Raw genomic sequence first — 27,206 nt, 5'->3', positions numbered from 1 at the left:
TCCTCGGCGGGAAGCCTGCTCTCCCTCTCCCACTCCCGCTGCTTGTGTTCCTGCTCTCGCTATCTATGTCTCTGTCAAATAAATAAATAAAATCTTAAAAAAAAAAAAAAATACATAAATTTTTTTTTAAGTTGGATACTTAATTTCAATTCTCTGTCAAAATATTTACGCCAAGGAAAAGGCTTCTGCCTAGATACTAATGTTCAGAGTAGACAGTTGTAAGCAGAATGGAGTCAGCTAGAGAAAAGTCAGGCAAGGAAGCTAAGTCTTTTATAGCTCAAAGGAGGAAGGGCACAGATACAAGTAAAGAAACATGCTAGGAGAGCATTTGAAAGCTAAAAGAAATTAGAACAATTTTACTTGGTACGCTAAGATTTTGCTTGACATTCTTATTTATTCAATTCACCTGATAATCCTGAGCCCCTACCTTGCCACCATATATGTGACTATTTCTACAAAAGCCCCACCGTAAGACCTGAGTACTCAAAGGCTTGAGGTTAGTGACCTAAGAACATGAAGACTTCAAAAAGGGCCTGTGTGCTTTATGTTATACACAAAACACTTTAAATGCATGGTGAAGGCCGTCTTTGTGACCACAGAGCAAGAACAAAGCTCCTGCAGTGGCTGTTTACTTTACCTCTTTCTCATTCATTCTCTCACCCAATCAACATCTACTCATCCGTCCAAACCCCGTTTGGCCTCATAAGGGATAAAAGATACGACTCAAACTCGTCATGGAGCTTAAAAGTGAATACAGAATATCAGACATACCAATAAACAACTATACCATAAGATGGAGATAAAGGCTGTAAGGATTCCACAGCATAATAGGGAGATCAGAATAGGAAATCAACACTTCCTACTACGTCTGTAAAAGCTTCATGAAGTCAATGGTTGCTGAGCTGGACTATCAAGGATGGTCAAGGTTTCAATAAGATGGTTGGAATAGGGATACCAGAGGTAGTAAATACATATAAAAAAGTGAGAAAGAAAAGATAGTAACTTTCCATTTCCCATATTTTTCCTATGTCCATATGAAGCCAGCAATTAGTCTTCAACAAGCAAAATAATCCTCGGAGTATGAAATTTTGTAAATTTAGAGATTTTAACTGACAAGGGCATCATAGGCAAATGCATGGATTTCAAACTCCACAGATTCCTTTTTCTCTTATTTTTTTTAAGGAGGCTCCACACCCAGCGCAGTGCCCAGTGTGGGGTTTGAACTCATGACCCTGAGATCAAGACCTGAGCTCATATCAAGAGTTGGACGCTCAACCAACTGAGCCACCCAGGCGCTCCTTAACTTCACACATTTCTTACACCTAACAAATAAACCTGGCCAATTTTCTCCCCTAGATTCCTGCTATGACTTATAAGTTGGTGCCTTGGAGGGCCTGCAACCTTGCTGTTCTAGGTCTCCTTTATACTACCTACACTACCACTGGTTCAAATTCTTTGAATCAGCTACTAAAATAAGTTAACTACTTCAAGGCTGCACTGAAAATACCCATACTGACTATATGATAAAAGAACACTGCAGTCTGGAATAATTTAATATATGCTTAACTAAACCATGCTCTCACCAAGTGATTTTCCCCCATCTCACAGGCTTCTTGAAGGTTAATTTCAGTGATCTGTGCAAAAGCACAGTGTCCGTCTGGCACCTAAGTGTTACCTGGAATGCTGATGTCTGGGTCCAAGTTGCACCTGGCCACCTGGAGCTTCATATGGCTCTTCTACCTCATACACATTTGCATCGGTGTCCTCCATGCTTCTGGTATTCTGCCATTCTAACTCGGGAGTTTTCCCCATGGCCATTATAAATGGCAAGTTCTCATACTCTGGTATTTCCTCATAATGGCGTACATTTTCATACTCTGGTGCACAGCCACTCGTAATAGATTTGCAAGGCGCCTGAGATGAGGACTCCCTGGAGAGCATTTGATCATCCAAAGACTCAGCTCTTGGTCCATTAGCTGCACTGGTCTGACCCCGAGACTTCTTCCTCTTCTTTTGGGATTCTAGGCTGTAGTTATCTGCAGAATATGCCTTGATGGGTTTACTTCTCTTCTCTTCTACCAACATGCCATGCCTTTCACTTTCATCACTTTCAATTCCTTTCCTCTCCCCACCTGACAGGCTGCCTGCGGTTGTGTCTCCAAGCTGGCTATTCTTGGACCAAAATTTCTGGAAGTCACTCTTCATGAAACAGATGGACAGTTTCATGTTGAGCAACTTCTTTAAAGAGTTTTTCTTTTGAGTGTCTTTGCAAGGCTTAGTGCACCTTTCCGCATCCATGGCAGATAACGATTTTGCTCTAGGCTTAGTTATGGCAGTTGAAAGCTCACTATTTGATGATATAGTGACAGACTTTAAGGATTCCGGGTTCCCTGAAAAGGGTAAAATAGGATGAGGTAATTTCCACACTGGCTTTTCTGAAGCCCGTTTAGGCATATCAAAGGAAGACGACATACTGAGGTTTTGGGCGCACAAATGCCGAGGGTGATTTCTTTCTAGACCTTTCTCTGAATTATTTTCCTCATTTGAGGGATAAGAACTTTTTTCCACAAGCTCCTCTGAGGCAGCCTTTTTAAGCACTCCTGCAGCAGGCAAGCTGTGTCTTTGAGGTTTTTTCGGGACAATCCTTGAGGAAATTTCACCTTTTATTGTAGATTGCTTTTGCATTTGAGGGGCAGACACTCCCAGGTTACAGGTGGTAGGCAAATGTTCATTGCAGGTTAATTTGAGCTGCTTAGGCAGGCTCATAGATAAAGTACTACATCTTATAAAACTGGTCCCTTTGTCCACAGCAAGTGACATACTAGAACCATCCACTGTCTTGCTGTCAGAATTTAAATTAGAATCTGTTTCCATTTTTTCAAAGGAAGATGTTTCATGACACATAGCTTTCTGTGGATTGACTAAATTTTGTCTGTCACCATTGGAGTCCACATTCAATTCACTTTTATTTCCTGGCTTCACTTTGTCCACCTGTTCCTGGTTACACAAAACATTCTGATGAAGAACACTGATTTTATTGTTTTTCAAACCAGCTTCTAAAAGACAAGAAGAGTTACTGTCTAAAGTCTCTGGTTCTTCAGTACTTTCACTAGGAACATCTATATACTTTTGACGTAACAGACAAGCAGCCCGTGTCTTTCTGGGCTTGGGGGTTGGAAATTTGGGAGTATATGGTACTAACTGAATTTCTAAGGGACCAAGGTCTTTGACTTCTGATTTCTTATTAACTCCATCTGAAGATAGAAAAGTACTCCTTTTACCATTTTCCAGAGCTTCTTGTTCAGATGAATGAAAGCAAGTATTGCTTTTTTCACTGCTATGCTGATAAGTTTCATCACTAGGAAGCTGTAGGTGGCAGTGGTGATGATCAGGAACTTTTTCAAAGCTGGACAGGGAAGGTGACAAATCTGCAAACTCAATTCTGAATTGTCTGTTAGAATTATAGCCATCATTAATTTCTGAGTTGTCTGTGGATCTGTGCTTCTGTAGGGAAATAAAAGGTAATGTTCGTTGTGTTAAAACATTTTTAAGCTTCTCTTCTAGGATGTTTGCCTTTAAAACTACTCCACTCTGGCTCTTGACATTTTCAACATTAGAATCACATTTACTCCTTGTTTTTATAGCTGAAGAGAATTCATCAATTTTACTATTTTCTAAACTTTCATGCATTTCCAGGGGCTCTAAGATAAGTTGCTTTACACACAAATTCTCTCTATTCTCAAGTTTATGGATACACTGAGAACTGCATGAACACATTGGTAAAATATAATCATTGCTCTGATGCCCTACATTTTTACAATTAGAGTTGTCAGCATTTTCAGGTAATTCCTGTTTGTGCTCTTCCAGGTTCACAATGATTTTCCTTGATGGTGACTGCCCAATGTCTCCAACAGGTGAGCCCTTCAGAACTTTTGGTTTTGGGGCTATTGCTGGTTTGGTTTTCTTTGTTGACTGTGGAACACTAGAGATCACAATATCAGGTTTAGGTGCAATAGGAGGTGGAGCTGGCTTATTATTTGCTACCACAAACTTTGGCTTGGGGGCCACTGGTGGCTTCTTAATCTCTAGAAAGGAAAAAATAATAATTTGATGACAAAAACAAAAAACAAAAAACCCCAAAGCAAAAGATGATAAATAATTAAATTTGATAACATTTTTACTTTTTTTGATAATATGGTGAACTTGCATTTTACTAGGTAGATTATGTTACATTAAAGAGTCAACATTACTTTTGAAAATTCCTTAAACTGCCATTCAATTCCAATATACAAAGCTCTGGGTAGAGTGTACATTTCTTAGCAAGTCCAATACAGTTTTCCTTCTAGCTTTGGAACAGATTATCTTCAGTAGACACTAAATGAAATCATTGCTATAGCAGAAGAAAGCACTTCAGTTCATCTGCCGAGTGCTAAGTGAGTGAATTTGCCTCAGTTATATAGAAATGAAACCCTTAAGCTTACATATCAATAAGTAGTAGTATTCTTCCACCCCAGTGATATACCAGAGTTGTATAAGTGCCTTTTCTCAAGAATCTACCTCACTAGAACAGCAAAACAATATTAAAAAGGAATACAGAAATCAGAAATTTTCTAAACTTAAAAACAAAACTAGTTCTTCTGTATTACTTGATTAATTATAAAGTTGGTACTTCTCTGTATGGATACTGTCATTGGGAATTTTTATTACAATCCTTCACAGAGCTTTATTTTAAGTCATGTGTATAGGTTCCACGCCATGTCTAATCAATCAGTTTCTGGGCATACAGCCTGGACATGTGTATTTCTTTTAAGTTTCACAGGTGAATATACTGTGTTCCCTTTATTAATAACCTCTATTCTAGCGCCTTTAAAAGATGAACACAATTTCTATTGTAGCAATCCTTCCTCAACATTATATAAAAAGCACTTAATAAACACCTATTTTTTTTTAATAAACACCTAGTATACTATGCTAGATTTGTACAGACCTGGTCCTAGCCTAAAGGCACCTAGTAAAAGCCTCACACAAAAGACCTATAAGATGAAGATACAAGGGGCCCAAACATCTGTTGTTGTTTTTTTTGTTCTTTTTAAGTTTTTCTACCTATACTATCACATCACCTAGTCACATTTCCCCAAGGAGACCTGAAGTAAAAATACTTTATCTTATACTTCTTACACTTCATGTTTGTTCCTCCAACAGGATCTAATGCTTAATAAAAATTTCCAAAAAAAAAAAAAACCCACAAATTTTTCAAAATATATGTTAGACATTAAGTACTTGAATACACAGAGGCTTTGATACTTCATTTAGTGATTTTTTTTTTTCAACAAAGGAAATTAGTCACAACACTTGGGAAGATATTATATGAAGGGGGGAGGGAGAGAGAGAGAGATAGAGAGAGAGAGAGAGAGAGAATAGGCAGTTCTATTTCCTTTTACCAACCATTTTCCCAAACCAAGGTCACATGATAACACATGCTTTCTCATTCAATTCCTGGGTGTAATGTCCTGATAAAGAAGATAATAAAATATTTCCAAAATAATTTAATACAAATTTCCAAAGCTATACAATTTGTTAGCTATTCAATAAGCATGTTATTTTTAAGTAGAAAAAATTGTAAAACCATTCAAAGCCTAATGATAAACTTTGCTATAATAGTCTATTAAATTAAACTACTGACCTATTAAGTCTTAAGATAAAAGTATGAATGCCCAGGGCCTCTTCCAAACCTCCCACCCTACCCCAGATAACGAAACATGACAAACTGTCATGTTGATTTCTGTAACCATTCTTAAAACATCCTACGTCTGGGATTTTTGAAGGAATTAAAAAAAAAAAGTCACTTTTGCAAGATGGAAAGAGTTCTGGAGACTGGTTGCACAGCAACTTGAACTATACACTTAAAAACAGTAAAGATGGTAAATTTATGTTATGTGTATTTTCCACAACTAAAAAACCCCCAAAACAAAAACCCAGTCTCATCAAATTAATCTTTTACTTTCTCAATCTTATTGCCTTGTCAAAAGCCATTTAACCAATCAATTTTTGCTTTTTAGTCAAATTGTTTTTTAACCTTTGGTACTAGTTTTACTCTTTTCTTTAAAAAAAAAAAAACAGTACCCATTTAAATGTAGAATAATATTTTGAAAAGTTAGCAGGAATCAACTTCAATAGGATTATTGAATAAATTTTTAATTATTAGTAAGAGCAAGTGTTCAACTCACTGGTAGCACAATATCCAAAATCCTTTATTATTATTAGTAGTAGTAGTAATATTTAGTGGCTCTATTTTGAAAGAAACAGAACTCAAAAAATAACAAGCCATTATATTACAGCCTGCTCCTATGTCACTCTTGAAGTAAGTGCATGATGTTTAGAAATGCACCCAGCACCTTTGGATTTTAATACTGTATCAACATTTAGACCCAAAAGCTGTAGAGCAAAGCAGCAAATCTTTTATTTACACAGCTGTTTGGCTCCAGGGAAAAATAAGGTAAGAAAGTAAAGCACTGGTACCATTTTACTATTACAAACATATTTGTCATGTGTTACACACAGATGGCTGTGGTTCGCGTGCACACTTTCTTAGCTACTGGACCAGCCAAAAGGCAAAGCACAGGCATTAATGAGGCTGTATGTGTTTTAAAGGATACAAAATACACACCGATAAAGATCTCTCCTTTTTCATATACTGAAACTAGAATAATTCTAAAATCTCTATTATGCGCCTACTCATTCACAGATGCAGAAAAACAAAGCAAGCTCTCCTTCAGGATACATATAACTCAGGATGTTTACAACATTTATCTTATTTTTAAATTTTTTTAACATTTATCTTATTTTAAAATTAAGCCAACCATCCCAAATACCACAGATTAGAGTCAATATAAACAAACACCCCCTCCCCCAATTGTAAATAATATTCCTAAGGTTTTAAAGAATTTGATTATTATACCAAAAAAGTATCAGAGAGATTGTAAGAATGATGAGCACATAATTTTGTAAGAATGGAATGGAAATAAAACCCCAGTTTTCTTCCATATTCTCCATTTAGACATGAGACAGAATTATAAAAAATCTTAACAGATGGGTGAACAAAAAGGTAGTTAATGCTTCTCAGCAAGCCAGGCTAAAAACCAACTAACTCAGCTAAACACAGGAAGTGTTCCTCTTTTAAACACCACAAAAATGTCTGTGGATTTCTTTAATTGTAAAGTTGATAAAATATAAAAATAGCTTGCATTATTCTAGGGTAATACAAATCAAAGCATCATAAACTTCCTGATTGAACCCCCGATCAGATTTACACATCTAAATGTCAACTTAAGTGCTTCTGTACCTGTTCATTATTAACTGTTAGGACTAGAATTGAAAGTGATACATTTAAGGAATGAATATTTTAAATGTGTTTGACACTCCAAAGGAAGGGAGAGCTAAAATGGCTGGAAAGATTTTTAAATATCCAACCACTTTAAATTTAAATTAACTGTATTGGGTCAGTAATAAAGAAAAATTGAAAGGTGAGGCACCGAAATTTAAGATGAAAATAGTTCACCTCAAGTAAGTAGAAAGTCTCTCCTTAGTAAGGAAAAGAGAGTTTATAAATAACTTCCACAGTATATGATAACATATCTCCTATACATACATATAACATTAAAAAGGAACGATCCACAACATCTTCAGGAATATTTCACTCCTTGCTTTCTTATTCCTGTTGGCTAACTTCTTGCCTTGTTAGTTGTAATCTGATTACATCTAGCAATGCAACACTCCAATATATCTATTTTAGAAAGAATACAAATCAGAACATTTATTAGAGTGCTGTTTGACAGCTTCACCTTGCAGGAATTTAGAACAAATGCCAAGAAAAGCAAAGAAAATTTAATTGTACTTAAGTGCTGAATCTAGAAGTAACTTTGAGGGGAAGCCTTACATTATTTTACTACAAAATTTCTAATGAAAGTGTTTTTCTTTCAACATGGGCAAAAACATACAGAAAAAACCCCGCAATACTTAATATATTATTAAGTTCTGGTTTAAAAATTGACCTAAGGTCTTGCAAAGTGATTTTAATCGTAATTAGCAATTACTTTACTAATTATTTTTGGAAAATAAGAACTGTTCCTTAAGACTGTTTAGACATACAACGTCGAGAATTGCTCAAAATCCACACAAAGGTAAATTACAGGCTTTGTCATTTGGATGAAGAGAAAGGACTATGGAAGGCAGACAGAAAATAAGGCTTCGTTTACACTAACCAGGTAGAAACAGAAAAAAATCCATAAAAACTGGGTGAAGATGAGCAAAAAATTGCCATCGACAATTCTACTCCTCTGCTTCTCAGGTAACAGAGGAAAAACCACCAGGACGGGAGCCACAAAGTCTAAAGTTCTCCATCTAATAAGGGTCAGGGTTTCCAGCAGATAACTAGGTTCAAAGCGACTCAGCGTAGTGGCTGAGTTCAACAGTCCGGGAACACTGCCCTTTCCTAGAGTAACAGATTTCTTAACATGGGAATCTAAACTACTTTCACACGCAAAGGCAAAGTCCCCCAAACTTTAGGAGGGACGAGCAAATGTTTCCCTCTTCATATTTCGTGATTCACCTGGCGCAAAGAGCTCCCAACACGGGTCTCCGTATAAAGGGAGGTCCCAAGAGATACACGATTTCCAACCAGCCCCTCTCGGCAGGAAGGGACGAGAAAATCCGGCAGCACACGCTGTCTGCTCCGCACTTGCACAGCCCTTGGGAAAGGTAGGCGTTAACCCATCCGTGAGGAGAAAGTTGCTCCAGAGCCCAAGACTAGCAGCGCTCCCTACAAACTTCCCAGCGGCAGCGCGAGAGCCGTCACTTACCGGCGGCAGAAGTCATGATTCCCTGTGCAGCTCGCTTCGCTTCCCCGCTCGCCCCCCTCAATCCATGCTCCTCTTACAGTCCATTGTTTCAAGAGTTTGAGCAGAAGAGAAAAGCCTCTGCAGCGCCCGCATTCCGTCCCGCTGCCCAGCGGCGCAAAGCGAGCGCCGCACAAAGGACGCGGCCGGCTCCAGGGACCCGGCGGCGCACCCGAGCGCGAGCCGCAGGCGGCGGGCGGGCGGGCACGAGCGCCACCCAGCCGAGCTCCCGGAGGACGGCCAGGCGCGGGCACGAGCAGAGCTCACCGCGGCTGGGCCGGCGCGTGCTCCTCTCCAGCTCCAAAAAAATAAAAAATCAGGGCTTCAGGCGCCCCCTGCTAGTCGCGGCCGTAAAAGGCGGACAAAAGCGCCAGCCTCCTCCAATCAGTGGGCTCGAGCTTCCTCCCGCTCCTGCCCCTTCCGCCCACACGCTCTTGCTCTGTTCCAATCAGTGGTCCTGAAAAGGGGGCGTGAGCTGCGAGGCATTCTGGGAATTGTAGTTTTCTGAACAGAAGTGACGGTCCGTAGCAGACGCCGAGGTGCCGCCAGTTCTCCCGCCTTCATTTCCCATCGTGCTGAGGCGGGTGGCATGGCGGAGAAGGATGACACCGGAGTTTGACGAAGAGGTGGTTTTTGAGGTAAGGGGAAAATGGCGGTGGGTGTGGATTGCCTTTGTTTGAGAAGGACAAGGGGGAAGGCGAAGGGCCGATCCCGGCAGAATGGATCGGGTGACGCTCCTTCCCGCCTCGGTCACCGAATCTCGGCAATTTCTGGGCCTAGTGTTGGCCGCAGCCTGACAGGTGCAGCCCCAGGCACCCTTGCCGCGGCAATCTCCGCCTCAGGCCCGCCCAGAATTCCCAGCTGGGGCCCCGTTGCTAGGCGGGTGGACCAGAACCCTGCCGGTTCCTTCCCGGGAGATGGATGTGCTGCGGGGGTACTGCGCCCGGGTGGGGCGGGGCGCAGTCGTGCATTTTGGATACTCCTCTCTACAACTTAGCCTCCCCTTTTTTCGTGCTCGATTTTTTGGGTCAGTATCCAGAAATGCCTCGGGTCACAGTTCACGGTCGAGGCGTGGTCCTCTTAATGAAGGCAGCAGGTGCCGGTTTTCCAACACGTTTTAAAATCTGTGTGCGGGACCTCCTGAGAGTGATTAGGAACGAGGCATCTCAACATCTAGGTTCAGTTCTTTTGTCCTTTGCTGTTGCGCTAGGTGTAGCCAGTTCTTCTGACTCGAGGCTCTGGGTGTGAGTGCTTTTGTGTGGGACTATTTTAAGACGTTCTCTGCCATCTTGAATGAAAAAAACAAAAACAAAAACAAAAACAGGCGAGTGTTTTGTTGCCATTTATCTATCAGATACAGGTGAAAGCTCATACGCAGCGTAGATATATTGCATATATGTATGCTTTATGTTCACTCATCCAACCGGATTTTAAGAAATTTTAAAAAAAGAAATGGCTCATTCCATACACTGGGAAAGCTAGCCATTAAACAGTGCAGAATGGTAAGTGTTGAAATATGTATTAACTGTTATTGGAGGATTGATGTGGAAACGCCGGTCTGTTCTTGTGGCCTCAGAGAAGCTACACCCAGTAAATGATATCGGAGGTAAATCTTGAACTATGAATCGGATTAGAACGAAAGGAGAAAATGCATTCCTGGGAAAGAGAACTGAGCATGCCAAGGTTAGGAGGTGTGAAAGTACCTGGTGTGGATTTTTTCAGGGGCATGAGTGTGGAGGGTCGCTATATAAAGTGGTTTGATGTGGCTAGAATGTAGAAGTAGTGCAAGATAGAGCCATTTTACCAAAATGAAGAGTCTGGATTCCAGGAGCTCATTTGGGAAGACAAGTGTCTGAATTTTGGAAATAAGAGAAGAAATAATGGACTGATGGCTTGGACAGGTAATTCTTAGAATTAAAGGTAAAATCAAGGAAACAGTTACAGATTGAATGTGGGAGCTGAAGGAGACAAAAATCTAGGTTGCTCAGATGTGTAGGGTAAAGAAACCTGGGCAGATGTTTTTTTTTTTCTTTTTTTTAACCCTATTATTTTCTTAGATTTCTGAATATAATAGTAATGCATGCTCAAAAATCATTTCCTTGTAGAAAATAAGCCATAAAATTAAAATCATCCTTTATCCTGCCACCCAATGATGGCTGCTATTAACATTATAGTATTATGTGTTCTTACAGACTTTTTTTTAAGCAAGTGTTATGTTTAGCGTGTGATATTTTTTAAAGCAAAAGGTATCATACCAAATAGAATTTTGTATGTATTTTTCATATAAATTTATCATGAGTCTTTAATTATTCATTACTCTTTGAAAACATTATTGATAACATAATATTCCAGCATATGTGTGTATTGTAATATAACCATTTTTCCATTTTGGATAATTATATTGTTTCAAAATACCATTGTAATAACACTGATATGATTCCATCTTTAACTGCAACTCTGATTTTTCCTTAGAATAATTTCTAGAAGTGAAACTAGTGGGTCAAAAGGATATGACAATTTAAGACTTATACAGAAAGGTCATACTAATTTACATTTCCATTAGGAATAAGAATATCAATTTCACCAAATCCTCAGCAATGGCCTTTTTAGTTTTTTTTAATCTTTTCTAATTTGATAGGGAAAAATAGCACTCCATTGTTCTAATTCATATTTTGTGCATTTATTTGAACCATTTTTATTTCTTTCTTTGCATGCTTCTTTTTGTATTTTTTGTTCATTTTCCTTTTAGATGCTAGCTTCTGTATTTTTATTTGTATTTTTTATTTGGGGGGGGGAGTGCAGAGGGAGAGATAGCAGTGGGAGAGACAGAGAATCTTAGGCAGTCTCCATGCCCAGTGCAGAGCCTGAAGCCTGAAACAGAGTTCAATCTACCACCCTGAGATCATGACCTGAGCCCAAATCAAGAGTCCCAACGCTAAACCGACTGAGCCAACCATGCACCCCTGGATGCTAGCTTCTTAAAAATTGATTTGCAGGGGCACCTGGGTGGTTTGGTGGGTTAAGCGTCTTGACTCTTGGTTTCAGCTGGGTTCATGATCTTGCAGTCATGGGTCAAGCCCCATGTCGGTCTCAATGCTCAGTGCAGAGTCTGCTTCAGGTTCTTGTTTCCTCCCCTTGCTCTCTCTCTCTCTCTCTCTCTCAAATAAATAAATTATTTTTTTAAAAAATTGATTTGCAAAAAAAAATTGATTTGCATGAGTTCTTCATGTGTTACTTAGCCTTATTATATTTGTAGAAAATTGTTTTCAGTTTGCTGTTTATTTCCTTTTTGTCATGTAATCTTTATTGAGGCATAATATTCATAAGAAAAGTGTACAAATCATAAATGTGCAGATTGACAAATTTTATCATGTTGAATACACCCATGTAACCAACAGCCAGATCAAGAAACAACATCACCAGCACACCAGAAGCTACCTTTTACTTCCTTTGTCAGCTCTGCCCACCTCAGAGAAAACCATTATTCAGACTTGTAATAGCTAACTTAGTTTTGTCTACACTGTGCAATTCCATTTGTATATGCTCTTTTTTGGCCGACTTTTTTTGCTCTCTGGTTTTGTTAGATTCATTCATATTGTCATGTGAGCATTTTTTATTTCTCCATAGTATTGCATGTGAATGTATGACAACTTCTTGATCTATTCTACTGTTCATGGTTTGGGTAGTTTCCAATTTGGGGCTATTATGAATAGTGCTGCTTAGTATATATGTTTTGTTCAACATGTTTCTGTTGGGTATATACTTAGAAGTGGAATTACTGAGTCATAGGAAATGCACATGTTCACCTTTTGTAGATACTGTCAAATATTGTTGTACCAGTTTATACTCCTCTAGCAGCAGAGTATAAGAGGTCTGGTTGCTCTACATCCTCACCAACACTTGGTAATATTAGTCTTTCTTGTTAACTATTCTGGTCTGTCCTCTTGCCTTTAATTTGCATTTTCCTGATAACTGAGAGTCTTTTATAGGTTTATGAGCCCACCCATTGTAAATCCACTTTTGTAAAACCAATTCATGTTTTTTGCATATTTTTCAATTGGGTGATCTCTTTTACTGATTTGAAGTATTTTGTTGGATATATGTACCTCAGATATCTCAGATACAAGTCTTTTGTTGGATATATGTACCTCAAATATCTCAGAATATGTGTGGCACTCTCTTAATAGTGTCTAAATGAACAAAAGCTCTTAATTTTATTATAATCCAATAGAACCTTTTTCTTTTGTGGTTAGTGTTTTTAAAGAAATATTTGCCTACTTTAGGGTTAGACAGGTATTTTCTCTAAAAGCTTTAATTTACCTTTTTCATTTAGCTCTGTCATACATCTGGAACTGATTTTTATATGGTATCAAGTAAAGATCAACATATTTTTTTCCCAAATGGATGTCCAGTTAACCTTGCGTTTATTCAGCAGACTATTCTTTCTCCCAGTGAACTACTTACAATGTTGCTTTTGTAATAAATCAGGATACCTGGTATGTGTGGCTTTTTTTCTGGATGCTTTCTTTTCCATTGGTCAGTTTGACCATTCTTGTACCATAACACATTATTTTAATAACTGTAACTTTATAATAGGTCTTAGTGTCTGGTAGGATAAACCCTTCAGCTTTATTTTCCTTCAGGGTTGCTTTGGCTATTTTTGGTCCTTCGCATTTCCACATGAATTTTTAGACTCAGCCTGTCAATTTCAGTTAAGAAAAAACCCCTGAGATTCTGACTAGGATTGCTTTGAATCTATAGGTTGATTTGGAGAGACCGTCTTTACAATACTGAATCTTTCAATCCATGAACGCTTTTACTGCTCACCTTCTAAATGAGGCAGTTCTCATCTTAGTGCTCTAGAACTGATTTTACAAACAGGGAATACAGGGGACAAAAGTAATTTTCCCTCTACCCTTCTGAGTTCTTGACTGAGACCCCTGGTACTAAAAGATACATTAACAAGAAAAAAACATAAGTTTATTAACATGTATACTTCAGGTATACATGGGAGATACTGTTAAAAACCAGAGCTAGACAGTATTTAAAGCAGGAAAAACAGATTTTAATCCCAACTATCACAATAGGAGAAAAGAGACCTCAGTGCAGAACCAGGCTCAGTTGCAAATACAGTGTGGGCAAGTGAGAATTTCATTACTAAGAGGAGACACTGGGGTATGAGGGGTTTTGGTTAAACTGACCTAATAGGATTCTTGCTGAAGACAGGCCAGGGGATGTCGGGACATCAACCTGGGGTGGTAGTGGAAGATGAAGAACCCAGTATCTATCAAGGTTGTTATGCTCATGAAGTTGAGAACACATGATCACAATCATAAGCAACAACATAAGAATGAGGAAACCATCACCACAACTGCCTCGCAATAACCCACAAAGCTGGTACAGTGTCACTATAACTCAGAATCTATCCACTATCTCTGCTGTAACTGCCTCTGCATTACCAGAAAGCTGGTAACACATATAGGAAGGAAGGAAGGAAGAAAAGGAAAGAAGGAAGGGAGAAAGAAAAAGCCCAATTTATATCTAGCACTCTAGCTGCAAAATAATTTGGGAAATCTTACATTTAGCTTTCCTGTCTCTTTAAAATAAGAGGCACACTATAAAGAAGGAAGATAGAATGGAGGTTGAACAAATTGGTCTATCATAACCATCATAGGACCTAACTTCTCCTCCCCTAAGAAAATTTGACTGGATATTTTTGGTGTATTTGTTTTAATACTGTTAATGACTACCAGAGTCAGAAATCAGACTCATTTATATCTTAAGACTTACTCAGAATGTCATATGCTACATTAACATTTAAATTTTAAGTCAAGCAAAGTTTTGGAAAATACTCCAAATACCTTCTTTCCCTGCTTAAAACTCTTTTTTAAGTGTCTTGATTTAATATCAATTTAATATCAATTTCCTGGAGTATTAAAAACCTACTATCTTTTCTTAAAATTTTGGTCCAGAGATCACATTTGAGTTGTGCTAGTCTGGGTGGATGAGGGGTGCACTGAAAGATGGTGTAGTAGATGAATTAAGAAAGGAAAGGAAGAGTGAGATTCCCAGGTCCGGGCCCAGTCCTTGCCTGAGAATCTGACCACCTTCATTTTATCAGCACTATATTCCATATATGTTCAAAGTTAATTACATTATCTTGGAGCCTAACTACCCGAAGAGGCTCCAGTGGAAAGGACAGCATAACCTCAGACTTGGACCTCTCAGGCTGAACAAAGTTTAGAAAATGATGAACAGCATGGGTACTAACATGGGTACTAAGCAAAATAAATATTGAAATACCAATATCATCATTTTACTCTATAATGTTATCTCGAAGATGTTTTGAGAGTAGGGAGCCTCTGTTGACCTTAGGCAGGTATTAAAAAGTTCTGATGTTGCTCTTTTATAGCTTTCATATTTTTTCATTATAAATTAATTGCAGAAACTTTGAGTCATTCATCCCATTTTAATCCTTCCACTCCCAGAGGGAAGAGTACCTGAAAATAACTTTTTATCTGAAGGACAAATATTTCTACCTCTTTGCATTATTTGTAGTGCATCTAAACCATTTTTTTGTAACTTCCCTATAGGGACAGAGTTTGCTTCAAGGGACCCTTTATTCTTTCACATTCCTGTCTGTAGTAACCTTACTTTTGTAGTTGAACTCTTTTTGGTGTTTGTTGAAATTCATTCTCTTTTCCTTTGTTAATGACTGGGAAAGCTAATTTTTGCCCCTCTTATATGGATCTCTTTCCCTCCTTCATACTTCTCAGTAAAGTATTAAATGTTAACTCTTTGTCAGGATGTTCAGGTTTAGCTCCCCCCCCCCATCCCCACACTACATCAGTCAGATAAATGTGAGATGGCTGTCACATAATCTTGCACATTTAAAAGTAAATTTTAAAAAATCCTGTCTTACTTGGGACGCCTGGGTGGCTCAGTTGGTTGAGTGTCCAACTCTTGATTTCAGCTCAGGGTATGATCTCAGAGTTGTGGGATTGAGCCCTGCGTTGGGTTCTGTGCTGAGCTTGGAGCCTGCTTGGGGTTTTCCTCTCTGCCCTTCCCTTGTGCTTGCTCTCTCTCTTTCTCTCTCTAAAAAAAAAAAAAAAAATCCTCTCTTACTTGATTCTCCTATCTTTATATTATTTTTATTGTTTTATTTTTTATTTTTAAAATTTTAATTCCAGTATCCATTATGTTTTTAAAGGTTGTTATACATCTCTAAAGAATATGTAAGTCATTTGTGGATTCTTTTCTCCTTGCATTATTGATTTGACTAAATGGAAGTAAATTGTTCTTTTCTGTGCATGTATACATTGACAGTATTTGCTATTTTGATAATGGAGTTGTCTGGAATAATTATAAAATTTAAGGTATTGTTTTATCATTTTATTTTCACTTAAAATGTATCTTCAGTTTTCTGTAGTATATAAAGCTCCACAATTGTATTATAGAAAATACTCTACTTCTGAATAGTAGCTGAGATTGGAATCATAGCAAAATTCATGCTTTTATCACTATCTGTAGTAGAAATAATACTTATTAATGGAGTTATTAAATTAGAACCCTATTGACATTAAAGATTAACCATTAAGGCCAAAACTAGTTTATTACCAGATGTACAGTAAGTTTGTTTAACATGAATTATAAAAATTATTCTTAGGGAACAAGTCTTTGGTTTTTTCTCTATGGGTCATGTTGTTTCTTCATTTTGGCTTCTTCACATATCCTCAGAGCTCTAATAAGGATTTTAACACTTAAAAAAAGAAAATAAAACCAATGAAACAGAACAGATTTGGGGCAAAAAAAAAAGACTTTAACATTTTTTTTTTTAAATATAAGCATTCCAAAAGGTAGTGAGTAGGTCTCTCTTTTTTTACTTATTTTTATTACATTTATTTAAAGTTTATTGCATTTATGCAAGTTTCTTTGTCTCAAGTTATGATATACAGTGCTTATTTTTATGATTGTCTTGGTATGTTTGTCTTGGTATAGTGATATTAAAGGCTTTCATTTTTTTTTTTAAGTTTTTTAATTAATCTCTACACCCAAAGTGGGGCTTGAACTCACAACCCGAGCTCAAGAGTTGTATGTTCTTCCAACTGAGCCAGCCAGGTGCCCCCAAAGGCTTTCATTTTTTAAAAGCATTGGGGAAAGAGGACTAGACTAGTAGTCAGGAGACTGACATTAATTAACAGGGATATCTTGAATGAATCATTTAATTTCTCTAAAATTTGCTTCCCATTTATTATAAAGGAGTCACACCAGATCATGCTTTAGTATTAAATTTTTCTCAAATCTCATAGATTGAATAAATGAGAGTAAGCCTTTAGAGTCTTCCATTAATTAGGAAATACAGGAAGAAATTCTGCCCATTTTCAGTCCTTTTTTAGATCAGAAACCCTTACTCAATTTTAGTTTTCCTAGTTCTGTACCAGTGTTGCCTAAATTCCCAAAGTTGGGATTCTGCTGATTAATCCATACCGTCAATCTCGTGTCTCTTTAACCTTTATTATTAAAGTGCCCTGTCCTTTTAGTTTTACTTTTCCTTACCGATTCTCCCTTTCTGATGAAAGGACAAAGTGCATCATTTTAAGAGTAAAATCTCTCCTTTAGCTCTTAAAAGAACCACAGATTTTTTCTCCACTCTTTTTGTTGTTATCATTTGGGACGAGGAGAAAAGAAAATAAGGTTGGATGTGATCTAGTAATATCCGGACTTCATTTTAATGTTTATTGCATGCTCTTCTCACAACAACATGTTGCCAATGTGTTTGACCTGGTTCTCTATTTTTTTTCTAAAGTAGTTAAAAATGAGTTTTACTTCCTCCCTTTGCTTCTGCCCTGCATTCAGTAAGTACCCATTATATGCCAGTTGATTAACCAGATGTTGAATGATATTAAGGGTAGTGTCAGAACTAGAGCGCACTCAATCAACCATTGCTGTCTTCCTTTCCCCTAGTTAAGACCAAGTCACTTTGGCTCTTTATATTTAATCGAGTGTGTAAGCTGTGCAAGTCAGTTTTCTCCCTTTGCATCTCCAGCTTTCTTTTGATGAATATGTTTTGTTTTGGACTAGATACTATTGTTCTTAAATACATTTGTGCTTTTGTATAGAAAAAAAATGTAGTTACTCTTTTTAAAACTTTTTGTTATGTATAACATTTCATGTAAGATTAATTGGATAGGATGCATTTTGATTGGAAAATTTTAGAAGCCTGTAGCCGGGAAAATTTGAATATATGTCTTACCTGCTGATAAGGTAAAAATACGTTAAAGACAAGTTTTAATATCCTTTAAAGGTATTTTAAAAAACCTATTCCTTCTATTACTTCTGCGGTCACCGAGTAATACTGAGTGGCAATGAAGAAATTATGTTGAGGTTTTTTTCAAAGAGCTGCTTCTGATAGGAAAATGCTTAGTAATGATGAAGACACACCCTCCAGTTCAGTGGCCATTTTGTAGTGTAGCTCTTCTGGAGAAACAAGTGGGAACCATCAAAGAAGGAAAGTGTATGGATCAAAAGAATATGGACAAAAGGCTATAAATTTTTCATCTAGGTCAATTGGAGAAATTATAACTATGCTGTCCGTGAGTAGTTTATTTAATTAGTAGGACCAATTTTTATGGATGCTTTTAGTTTACTTAATCTTTTTGATTTCTATGATTAGATTTTGCTTTGTTCATATTGAAGAACAATTAAATTAATGCTTGAATTCAAGGCTTTGGGTATAGTAACTTAGAAGTTATGTTAAAATTGTGAGCTCCAAAAGGTATTTCCTGTTATTTTCTAATTAATCTTGCAAGGTACTTTTTTATGATATTATCTATCCAACATTTAAGGGTTGGGGGTGGGGGAGGCAATGAGTAGTTATTTTCAAATTATATTTTCTGATTGTGTACTGATTTAAAGATGTGAAAAGCCTGTAGAAATTCATTATATTGGCAATATAATTAATAGTAATGGGGAAATTTTTTTGTAGAGTTTGTTAATTATGACAGTTTTAGCTCTTTATAACTAAAAGGGTCTTCATTAAAAATAGAGAAAATAGCTACCTCGTGTAATTTGGTAATGACAGCCTTCCTCATCAGCTTATTTTGTGGTGTTCTGCAGTTAGCCTGGAAGAAATAAGGAAATCATAGCAATTGACAACAGGAATTGCTCCTTTTTCATCATATTTTCCCCAGAAAATTGCTGTTCTATCCTTGATAATTACATTTAGACCTATAGCTTTAAACTATATTCAAAGATAAAAGACCTAAAATATTTTTAATCACTAATAATTAATAGTCATTTCCAGGCAAATATTCTCCATCAAATGCCCTTAGTTATAGATATCTTTTTCCTTAAAGATTTTGTTTTGAATAAAAGATCTTTTAGAGGTTCCTTTGGCATGGCAGAAACTTTTAAAAATATGTAACTTACATTATAGTACTTTCTTTTCTGAAGAAATTAAAGATGGATACAAATTTTTGAAGAAATGTTACCCATAAGTAATTTGATGAATTCTGTTAACAAGGGGATGGAAACAAAGGCTTCTAGGTAAGCACAGGTTTATTGTAAGTTGAGGGCTTCATTAACAAAGTCACTTCTCCACTATACAATTTCTCTGCCAATGCCTCCTGTCTCCTACCGCCTCTGTTAGTAGCTAACTGCCTTTTCCTATTGCTTCTTGTGTTTAATATAGACTTGCAGAGATCAAATGGGATCTGACATCTGACAATAGTTAGCATTTTATCAGACCTAATAGTATGGCTTTCATATAGTAGTGACATTTTAAATAATGGAACTGTGTAATGTTGACTAGATCATTAATTTTGATATAGAAAAGTACAAAGGATCATTCTATTCATTTGCTAAACTAACAGTTCAACACTTTTTATATCAGACCTTATGCTGGGCACCTTTTCCCGTACAAATAACACGTGAATATATTCTCATTATAAAAAAGTCAAATAATACAGGGAAAGCATCAGCCCTCCTTTAACCCTCCTTTCTTCCCCTGTTCCTCTCTTCTTCCCAGAAGTAACCACTGTAACCAGTTTTCTTCCAGATCATTTTCAGTGTGTTATATTCACATATATGTATATGCAAATATATATGCATAATACACATAGAAAAGTATAATTTGACTTTTTTATAATGTAAATGGGGTTCTTCAATGGCTATAGTAGTCAGTATTATATGTACATTTAAACATTCTTTTATAATTATATCATAAAATAGCTAGTAGAATTGCTAGGCCAATGGATATATTTATATTTTTATAGATATACTCTTACTAAATAGAGTATGAAGTATCTTTTTCCTCATACCCTTGCCAACACTAAACATGATAAATTTAACTGTTGCCAACTACCAGATTAAAATTATGTATTTGTTTGAATTTGCACTTCTTCAGTCAAGGGTAAAGTCTAACATGTTTTTGTTTGTATTCACCTATTTGTACTTTTTTTTCTTTGAACTGCCTCTTTCTATCCTTTGCCCATATTTTCAGTTTTTAATATTTTCTTATTGGATTATACGGTCTTATTGTAAATTAAAGAAATCGGTGTTATCATATGTTGGCCATATATTCTCTCTAGTGTCATAAGAGTTGTTTCAAAAACCTAGTGAGCTGGACTTGAAAGTAATTTGTAAGAATCAAGTACTATTGTTTTTATAGTCCCAAGATTTTTTGCAGCCAGTTTTAAGGCTGTGCAATCTGAGGTAAATACATATGAATTATAGCTCATCTGAAGAGAAAAGATTGGAAATAAATGTAGATATTATCAGGAGAGTTATGCTGTATTGAATTTTCTAACTTAATCTGTTAGATAATTTTAAAATTAAGTCCAGTTTCTGATTAAAAAAAAAAACTATGCAAAGTACTATATTAAACTGAGTTAATGAATTTATTTACTCTAAATTGTTTGTAGTGAAATAAATAACAGCTTTGGCTCTGTTGATCCCTTGTATGTTCAAATCCTGGCTCTATCATTTACTCTTTCTATGACCTTGGTCAAGTTACTTGGTGTCTATATGCTTTAGTTTCCTCTTATCTTAAATGAGCTCTGCCTCATAAAGTTATTATAAAGATGTAATGAGTTAGTACATAAAAATGCTTAGAAATGTGCCTGGCACAACATAGGTACCAGTAAATGGGGCTGCTATTTTTTGGGGGGCGGAATTAGTGGAGAGCAAATCAACCAAACAGATGTGAACTGACACTGATATTCTCTTGTGAGAAAAAAGTGCATCTCGGTAGTATCAAAAAGAATTGGCAGCCTCCACTGACATCTCCAAACCAGAGGTAAACACTGCTGTAATCTAAGAAATGGGCTGACAGAGCAGGTCAAGGACCATTTCCAGACTCCCACTACTTATGGCCCCCAAAGCCTGTGGGAAACTGCAGCACTGGAATACTTGCTTAATTATGTTTGTGTGATCTTGATCATATTGGCTCTGTCACCCTAGGCGACTGGATTTCTAAATTGGTAATCTGTTTCCTGTTGATTATTTTGATTATTTTTCTTCTTTGCATTTATAGCTGAAAATTTCCCTTTGGTTTCTGCCTGAATTATTCCCAATTGTTACTTTGTTAACTCTAGGCTAATAAATATAGAACTCTCTTAAGGATGAGTAAACAGAAAAATCATGCAGCCTAGAGATCATAAGAGCAATGCTATGAAGATTTGGAGTTGCCAATCTCCAAAATATATTCACAGAGGGGGAAAAAAAACCCAGATTTGTGTTTTCAGGTTCAAGTGACCATAGTACTATGAAACTTAAAGCCACCAGTGAAAGAGGAATAATTTGAGATGAGGACAACCTGAAGATAGGAAAAAATATGACTGAATTAAAAATTGTACCATGCAGGATCAGCATTTTGGACCTTACAGAATATAAAATCTGGTATATGAGTATGTTAACCATGTCTTTTATTTTCTGTATTCTGATGCGTTTATCATCTCAGGGCCTCTCTGAGACTGCCTCTCCCAGAATTAACCAATTCCAAAGAGATAGCAAACTATTCATCTAGATTATACATCTCACCTGGCCACTATATACCTGCCCTAGTCATCCCAGACCCCACTACGGACAGCCCCTATGCTTCAGAGCCTGCTGAAATTATTTAAACTAGCCAGTCTTAAGCCTGCTTACCTTGCCTTGCCCCTTCCTTCCCAAAGAAACCACAATAAAGGCTCTGGTCCATAATTTTCCCTCTCTCCCCTCCTGACCAACCCTGGTGCTGCCCACCGTGTCCTGTCCTCCCCCCGGGTGTGGCGGGCCCCCATCTTTTGAGATTTGTGAATATAACTGTCTTTTCAATTGCAGTCATCTCTTGATCTGTTGGCCTTACCATACCTGAGTATTAAAACAAGTATTTTAATTTTTTTTTTTAGAATTTATTTATTTATTTGAGAGAGAGAGGCAGAGATAGTGAGAGAGAGCACAAGTGGGGAGGAGAGGGAGAAGCAGGCTCCCCACAGAGCAAGGAGCCCGATGCGAGACTCGATCCCAGGACCCCGGGATCATGACCCGAGCCGAAGACAGACGCTTAACCGACTGAGCCACCCAGGCACCCTAAAACAAGTATTTTTTTTTTTTTAAGATTTTATTTATTTATCTGAGAGAGAGAATGGGAGACAGAGAGCATGAGAGGGGGAGGATCAGAGGGAGAAGCAGACTCCCCGCTGAGCAGGGAGCCCAATGTGGGACTTGATCCTGGGACTCCAGTATCATGAACTGAGCCGAAGGCTACTCTACCAACTGAGCCACCCAGGCGCCCCTAAAACAAGTATTTTAAAACAATAAGTCGTACCTGGCTGGCTCAGTTGGTAGAGCATGCAGCTCTTGATTTCAGGGTCGTGAGTTCAAGCCCCACGTTAGGCATGGAGCTTAATTTAAAAAAAAGAGAAATGAGAGAAGACTTGGTTCTTCCTTCTAGATACCCTTTTTCCTCAAAGAGAATTTTGTGTTATTAAGGGTATAGGCTTTGGACTCAACATCAGCTACCTTTACATTCCTGCTGGGTGATCTTAAACAAGTTATTTAATTTCCATATGCCCTAATTTCCTTCTAAAATTGGAGGAGTAATAATAATTTGTCTTTAGGAGTTTGTTGTTAGGAGTAAATAAGATATAAAACATCCTTAACTTATTGCCTACCATATAAGCAACTCAAGAAATGTTAACTATCTTTACTATTGCTCTTACTATTTCCCAGCTTTGGCTCTACGCTTTTCTAAAATATTGGCCTCTCTTAGGGCCCTCTTATCTTCTCTGTATTATCTCTAGGTGATCTCATCACCTCTTTATGTTTCTATACCTGTTACCCTGTGGGTTTGCCACCATACCTATTTGCTAAAAGCTCAGATCTGTGCATTCAAACTAGGCCACTTTCCTGATCTCCAGATACTTTAGGTCTAAGTTATTCATGTTTGAGTATCTCACAGGCTCTCTCTTCAGACTTGCTGTTCTGCCACTATTTTATATTTCAGTAAAGAGCATCACCTAATTGTCCGAACCAGAAATCTAGGTAGGAGTCGTCTTGGCCTCCTCCATTGCCAGCCACTTTCAAGCATAAATGGGTACTAAATTTGGAGAGAAGGTATTCACAAACTAAAGAACGATGATTACATTTTGGGAGAGGGAGTAGGGGTGAAGGGTAGGATAAAGGTACTTTTCATTTTATATCTTTTTTGTTATTTGAATTTTTCATTTAAAAATAACAAAACTAAAAAAAGAAAACCCGCAAAACTATGTGAGGTTGGGCAGTTGAACTTAATTTCCTTTTATAGCTAAAAAAAAAAAAAAAAGTTAACTTTTTCTTGAATATTTCCGGAGAGAAGTTAATGGCAGAAAATTCCTGTAATTTAGTACCAGACATACAGTAGGTGCTCAATAAATATTTGATTAATGATAAATGAACAAATGAGGATTGCCATTTGTTTCCCCTTTTCTAGCTAAATGATTTTTCCAGTGGAATGCTGTTAGCACTCAGTCAATGACATCTAGAAGACAGAGCAGTGAGAAACCAGATTCAGAATTTGGCCAATAGTTACTATAGACTATAAAGTGCTTTTCTAAGAGTGTACAGCTCTGTGAACCGCCCCTTCTGGGAAAGAGAAGGAGAGTCCATAGGGTGCAGCAGAGTTAGTGTGAAAAGAGCATCTAGGGTTCTGTGGGCTGTTTCTTAGCCTGACGCAGGCTTGGTTGTGAGCCTATAGCATTGACAGAGATGTGCCTGTAACCAAAGGAAATCACTCTTCTCTTGATGGCTGGTTAAAATTTTAATGCATAAATTTGGATGCAGTTATTTTGAAGATAACTCATTTCACTCTTAGAATGCCTGTTGAATTTTAGATTACAAGTCATGGAAAAATAGCTAATTTCTCATTTTGGCTTTTGCTTTTTTAATCTATCATTCTCCCAAAATAAGAAGTAAGGGAAAACCTGCTGGGCTACTTATTTCTTGTGAATTTTTTCAATCTGATTTCTTATGCTCCAAAACGAGGTTTCTCAACCTCAGCACTATTGAGCTGGATAACTCTCTGTGGGGCTTCTCCTTTGTATTGCAGGATGTTACATAGCATCCCTGACCTCTGCCTACTCTATGCCAGTAACATTCCACCCCTCCCGAGTTACAACAGCCAAAAGTGTCTGAAGACATTGGAGTTGGAGGATGGGGGCAAAATCTACTTTGAGGACTTCTGCTCTGTAGGAACATACTGTTTGGTTTTGGTTTTTGTTTTTTGTATTTAACTGTCTTAATGCTGTTTTTAAAACATGGCTCCAAAAATCACATAATTGAGACTTGCTTTTTCCCCAGACTTTTCATTAGTCAGTGGAGAGTGAATATGAATGATTGACATTGAGAATTAGTTAGTCATTTATTTGTACCTCCACTGAGACTGGTAACTTGAAATCTTATTGCTAGAGGATACCTTTGACATTTGATATCCTTGGTGTTTATCCTTGGTGGTAGTATTGAGTGACCTGGGCATTGTTGCAGAAAATTTGCTAATCCAAATATTTGCCCAATAGTATATGAATACTTTTAATGAATACATAAATTATCATGTGCATAATGTTACAGTATATTAGTTGGTGCTGGTATGGTTTCATTTAAAGATACAGCTAAATTAACATTTGCTTTTTATTATATTCTCTTTCAGTAGATATTAGAAGTTCTGCTACCATTATATGGAACTTTGAAAAGACGTGGATGTTCTGTTCTAAAATTTAATAAGTTTATCTTTTCCCCAGATTAAAATAATAAGTTGAATTTTCTCAATTTTACATCTTTCTGCCATGTTATTTTCTTAAATCTTTTATACCAGATACTAGGAAAACCTGACATCTGATTGCTTATTTATTTATTTAAATTCAAGTTAGTTGACATATAGTGTAGTATTGGTTTCAGTATTTAGTGATTCATCACTTACATGTAACACGCAGTGCTCATCGCAAATTTAGCCCATCCCCCCACACATCTCCCCTCCAGCAACCTTCAGTTTGTCCTCTATAATTAAAAGTCACTAATAGTTTGCCTCCTTCTCTGTTTTTTTCTTATTTTATTTTTCCTTCCCTTCCCCTATGTTCATCTGTTTTGTTTCCTAGATTCCACATATGAGTGAAATCTTACGGTATTTGTCTTTCTCTGACTGACTGATTTTCCTTAGCATAATACCCTCTAGTTCCATCCATGTCACTGCACGTGACAAGATTTCATTCTTTTTGATGGCTGAGTAATATTCCATTTTATATATATACCACATCTTGTTCATCCATTCATCAGTCAGTGGACAGTTGGGCTTTTTCCATAATTTGGCTGTTGTTGACAGCACTGCTATAAACATTGGGGTGCATGTGCCCCTTCGAATCAGCATTTTTGTATCCTTTGGATAAACACTTAGTAGTGCAATTGCTGGGTCATAGGGTAGTTCTATTTTAACCCTGAGGAACCTCCATGCTGTTTTCCAGGGTGGCTGCACCAGCTTACATTCCCACCAGCAGTGCAAAAGGGTTCCCCTTCCTCTGCATCCTCACTAATATCTGTTGTTTCCTGAGTTGTTAATTTGAGCCATTCTGACCAGTGTGAGATGATATCTCATTGTGGTTTTGATTTGTATTTCCCCGATGATGAGTAATATTCAGCTTTTTTTCATGTGTCTGCTAGCCATTTGTATGTCTTCTTTAGAGAAATGTCTTTTCATGTCTTCTGCCCATTTCTTAACTGGATTACTTATTTTTTGGGTGTGATGAGTTCTTTATAGATTCTGGATACTAACCCTTTGTCCACTAGGTCATTTGCAAATATCTTCTCCCATTCTGTTGGTTGCCTTTTAGTTTTATTGATTGTTTCCTTTGCTGTGCAGAAGTTTTTTGTCTTGATGAGGTCTCAGTAGTTCATTTTTGCTTTTGTTTCCCTTGCCTCCAGAGACGTATCTAGAAAGAAGTTACTACGGCCAAGGTCAGACAGGTTGCTGCCTGTGTTCTCCCTTAGGATTTTGATGGTTTTGTGTCTTATATTTAGGTCTTTCATCCATTTTGAACTTATTTTTGTGTATGGTGTAAGAAAGTGGTCCAGTTTCATTCTTCTGCATTTCGCTGTCCAGTGTTCCCAATACCATTTGTTGAAGGCGCTGTATTTTTTCCATTGGATGTTCTTTCCTCCTTTGTCGAAGATTAGTTGACCATATAGTTATGGGCCCATTTCTGGGTTCTCTATTCTGTTCCATTGATCTATGTGTCTGTTTTTGTGCTGGTACCATACTGTCTTGATGATTACAGCTTTGTAATAGAGCTTGAAGTCTGGGATTGTGATGCCTCCCGCTTTGCTTTGCTTTTTCAACATTACTTTGGCTCTATGGGGTCTTTTCTGGTTCCATACAAATTTTAGGATTATTTGTTCTAGTTCTGTGAAAAATGCTAGTGTTATTTTGATTGAGATTGCATTGAATGTGTAGATTGCTTTGGGTAGTATAGACATTTTAACAATATTTGTTCCTCCAATCCATGAGCATGGAATGTTTTTCCATTTCTTTGTGCTTCTTCAATTTCTTTCATAAGTGTTCTATAGTTAACTGCATACAGATTTTTTTTTAAAGATTTTATTTATTTATTTGACACAGACAAAGCGAGAGAGGGAACACAAGCAGGAGAGTGGGAGAGGGAGACGCAGGCTCCCCGCCTAGCAGGGAGCCCAATGTGGGGCTCGATCCCAGGACCCTGGGACCGTGACCTGAGCCGAAGACAGACGCTTAACAAATGAGCCACCCAGGCGACCTAGCATACAGATCTTTTAACTGGCATCTGATTTTTT

At 37.3% G+C, this 27,206-nt stretch overlaps 2 protein-coding genes across 6 annotated transcripts in view; one reads left to right on the top strand and one right to left on the bottom strand.

Moving 5' to 3' along the window:
* The window catches only part of FGD6 (FYVE, RhoGEF and PH domain containing 6), a 108,822-nt gene extending 99,619 nt beyond the window's left edge, over positions 1 to 9,203 (bottom strand). For all 3 annotated transcript variants that reach the window (XM_034987822.1, XM_034987824.1, XM_034987823.1), the window contains exons 1-2: positions 8,859 to 9,203; positions 1,676 to 4,085 (exon numbers count right to left, since the gene is read on the bottom strand). In XM_034987822.1, coding sequence (XP_034843713.1) covers positions 1,676 to 4,085; positions 8,859 to 8,874 — 2,426 coding nt within the window. In that variant the 5' untranslated portion in view covers positions 8,875 to 9,203. The remainder of the gene's footprint in view (positions 1 to 1,675; positions 4,086 to 8,858) is intronic.
* Positions 9,204 to 9,396: 193 nt separating this feature from the next.
* The window catches only part of VEZT (vezatin, adherens junctions transmembrane protein), a 72,433-nt gene continuing 54,623 nt past the window's right edge, over positions 9,397 to 27,206 (top strand). For all 3 annotated transcript variants that reach the window (XM_034987819.1, XM_034987818.1, XM_034987820.1), the window contains exon 1: positions 9,397 to 9,532. In XM_034987819.1, coding sequence (XP_034843710.1) covers positions 9,497 to 9,532 — 36 coding nt within the window. In that variant the 5' untranslated portion in view covers positions 9,397 to 9,496. The remainder of the gene's footprint in view (positions 9,533 to 27,206) is intronic.

The sequence above is a fragment of the Mirounga leonina genome, unplaced genomic scaffold (assembly GCF_011800145.1).
Source record: "Mirounga leonina isolate KUSES-001 unplaced genomic scaffold, KU_Mleo_1.0 Mir_418, whole genome shotgun sequence".
Lineage (NCBI taxonomy): Eukaryota > Metazoa > Chordata > Mammalia > Carnivora > Phocidae > Mirounga > Mirounga leonina.
This window is presented reverse-complemented; position numbering and strand designations above follow the sequence as displayed.